Source organism: Salvelinus sp. IW2-2015, unplaced genomic scaffold (genome assembly GCF_002910315.2).
Source record: "Salvelinus sp. IW2-2015 unplaced genomic scaffold, ASM291031v2 Un_scaffold2251, whole genome shotgun sequence".
Taxonomy (NCBI): Eukaryota; Metazoa; Chordata; class Actinopteri; order Salmoniformes; family Salmonidae; genus Salvelinus; species Salvelinus sp. IW2-2015.
Window position 1 is genome coordinate 5011 of NW_019943580.1, and position 3261 is coordinate 8271.

A 3261-nucleotide genomic window follows, 5' to 3' on the forward strand; every position below is an offset into this window, starting at 1 on the left:
GCAGAACTGTCATCGGTTGTGTTACAAAAGTAGTAAAGTCCATGTGGAAGAGTTTTTTTAAGATCAGCCATTTGTATTTATTATTATTATGGATCATCTTCTTCTTCCTCTTTAACCAGCATCATTAACACCCCCCTCATCTGTACTCAGTAAAGTATTAAACAATTGCACCAGTTTGACCAAAGTTTACTCTCCTCAGCACCTATGTAAAATGTCTATCTGCCTGTCTATATGAACCCCGAACCCTTGGTCTCATTGGCTTGGCTGTTGGTCGGATCAGTGCCAGCACCAGTTTCGTAATCGGCGTTGGAACTGCTCCACCACCCCGCGTGGAGTCAACGTGTTCGGTAGAGTCATGAGCCAAGGTGAGGACAGCAGGGCCTCTCTAGTTCACAGTGGAACTCTGTGGTTGTACCACAGTCATTAACATGCTGGTAACATGCTGGCCGTTGATTCCACATGGCTGAAATCAGAAGGACCAAGGACATGTGATGACATGGTAAATTAGTCAATTGCTGTCTTGAACTCTTCTATAAACCAGGCACGCGTGAGGCAGCTTTTGTGCACGCCCTGTCCTCGGCGGCGGTGGCGGTTGCAGTAACGCGAGGCTGCAGCCGGGGGGAGCTAGAGCGGTGTGGCTGCGACAGGAAGGTCAGAGGGGTCAGTCCCGAGGGTGAGTCTGGGGTGTGGGCCTCTGATCCTCTGTCTACGCTTGTGTCTAGACAYCGGTCWATATGTCTGTCTCTCTTGCTGTCTGTCAGTTAAACTTTGTCTCTATTGTCTTGAAATACATAATTGGAAAATGTGCAGATGCTATCAACATCTTTCTTTCTKTCCCGCAGGTTTCCAGTGGTCTGGGTGCAGTGATAACCTTTCCTATGGTGTGGCCTTCTCCCAGACCTTCGTGGATGAGACGGAGCGTGCCAAGGGGATGTCRGCAGGGCGACCCCTCATGAATGTCCATAACMACGAGGCTGGACGGAAGGTTGGTGGCGGTGGGGCACTCTGMTGACATCATCAATCTTCACTTCTATCATCTTTTTTCYTCGTTTCCTTTGACTTCCTGATCGTTCTTTTACATTCCTCCATCCCCAGGCTATCCTCCATAACATGCAGGTGGAGTGTAAGTGYCATGGTGTCTCGGGATCCTGTGAGCTGAGGACYTGCTGGAAAGTCATGCCCCCATTTCGGCGCGTCGGCGCCGTGCTGAAGGAACGCTTTGATGGAGCCACAGAGGTACAGACAAATATTTGGGATATCATCTTCATTATTCATTTAATAGGTGACAAACCATTGGAAATTAGTGTTTTTTACTGCTTCCAGTCTTTTCAAAATCTCTAACATTCAACAAATACCCCCACTCACCCAGGTGCGTCTGTCCCGTATCGGCTCCAGGACAGCCCTGCTGCCCCGGGACCCCCAGGTCAAACCTCCCGCCGCCAGGGACCTGGTGTACCTCGCTGTCTCGCCAGACTTCTGCCGTCTCGACCCCAACAATGGGATCCCCGGGACGGCCGGCCGACGCTGTAACGGTGAGATTCAGTCACATCAGCAGCACTGGGATAAAGCATTTACGTTTTATTAGGTGATCAGGCTGTTTTGTATGTTCACATCCTTATTTCCTTTCCTCTACCTCGTCACCATCCTCCCCTCCCAGGCACCTCCCGGCTGGCCCCAGATGGCTGTGAGCTGGTGTGTTGTGKGCCAGGGTACCGGGCAGGCCGGGCYGAGRTGGTGCAGCGCTGCTCCTGTAAGTTCTCCTGGTGCTGCTCGGTCCGCTGCCAGCAGTGCAAGAACACAGTGATGATCCACACCTGCCGAGAGTGAACCCAGTCTACGCAGAACCCAGAGCACTGAGAAGACACACAAGAACCTTACACCTGTCCAGACACTCTAGAACACAGCCCAGACACAACACTGTCCAGACACTCTAGAACACAACACTACCCAGACACTCTAAAACACAACACTACCCAGACATTCTGGAACACTACAATGACCAGACCAGTGGAGGCTGCTGAGGGGAGGACGGTTCATAATAATGGCTGGACCGAAGTAAATGGAATGGCATGTGTTTGATGTATTTTATACTAGTCCACTTATTCCGCTCCAGCCATTACCACGAGCCTGTCCTCCCCAATTCAGGTGCCACCAACCTCCTGTGGACCAGACACTCTAGAACCAGGGTTCCCAACCTAGGAGGCGCCAATGTTTCTTTGGGGGGGACAGGACCTTCCTTGACCTAAGGGGTAATTATTTATTTTTTGTTTACACCTAAAACAACGCATAAATCTGTGATGCTTTAGGCTAGAAACAAGGGGTAAAATTCCCGAGGAAGATGCGACTCTGGGAATATCTTTAGTTTGTCTCTATGACATTCAGAATCTGAGTTATGACCTAAAGTCAAGGAGTCAAAGAAATTGGACTTTGCTTGGGAAGTAATCTTATACAATGTGTGACTCTSTYGCTATSAATTGATCTATTCACTTTCTGTAAAWKAKAATAKSTATAATTAAAWTKRRGKTYRWWWWMMWTTTWAAWAAAACATATTTGGTAGCGGAATAACATTKTGGAAAATCGGGTCAAGRCTTTATTTTCCTTATSYATTATTATTATAAYCATTAAAKAGCCTACCTAAAATCCTAGGTCCCTGAAATTAAACAAAGTTACATTTTTCAAATGTGAAAAGTGGGGCCCTGGGGGAAAGGTTGGGAACCGCTGCTGTAGAACACTGTCCAGACATTGTAGAACAACACTTTGATAACATGTTCTACAAAACTGACCTGACATACACTTTAAGACTCTGGCAAGAACCGTGTGGATAGTATAAGCCAGTGCATTATGAGAGTGAGGACCTACGCATGACAGAAACCTCTGCAAGGGAAGGCAGAAAGGGTGGAATGACCTCTCCCATTACCTCTAATGCCAGAAAGTAGAGAGATATACTAACAAGCATGGAAGGAAGGAAACTCACTGCATAGAGCAATATTCACACTCCCATGGAACATATTACACTCATGATGTACTCTTTCAACCTAAAAGGAACTATAACGCAGCATTGCAAGTCAGCATCCTTCACTGTGTAGGTGATTGTCTAGATCATAATGGCACACAGCCTACAGCGAGCACACACACACAATTAACTTAAACTGACAAAGCATTTAAAGCCGAAATTAACCACTAACAGGGAAATTATTACAGCTCTTTTCATAAAATCGGTTTGATTTCAGTGTAGTAGGTAGTTGCAGTCTTTATACATTT

At 47.0% G+C, this 3261-nt stretch overlaps 1 protein-coding gene across 1 annotated transcript; it reads left to right on the plus strand.

Moving 5' to 3' along the window:
- The first annotated feature begins 14 nt into the window (after positions 1–14).
- Positions 15–2517, plus strand: LOC112073398 (protein Wnt-4-like). The gene is made up of 6 exons (XM_024140694.2): positions 15–365; positions 542–673; positions 843–985; positions 1096–1236; positions 1370–1532; positions 1658–2517. The coding sequence occupies exons 1-6, from the start codon at positions 356–358 to the stop codon at positions 1825–1827; spliced, it is 759 nt and encodes a 252-aa protein (XP_023996462.1). The 5' UTR covers positions 15–355; the 3' UTR covers positions 1828–2517.
- The last annotated feature ends 744 nt before the right edge of the window (positions 2518–3261 follow it).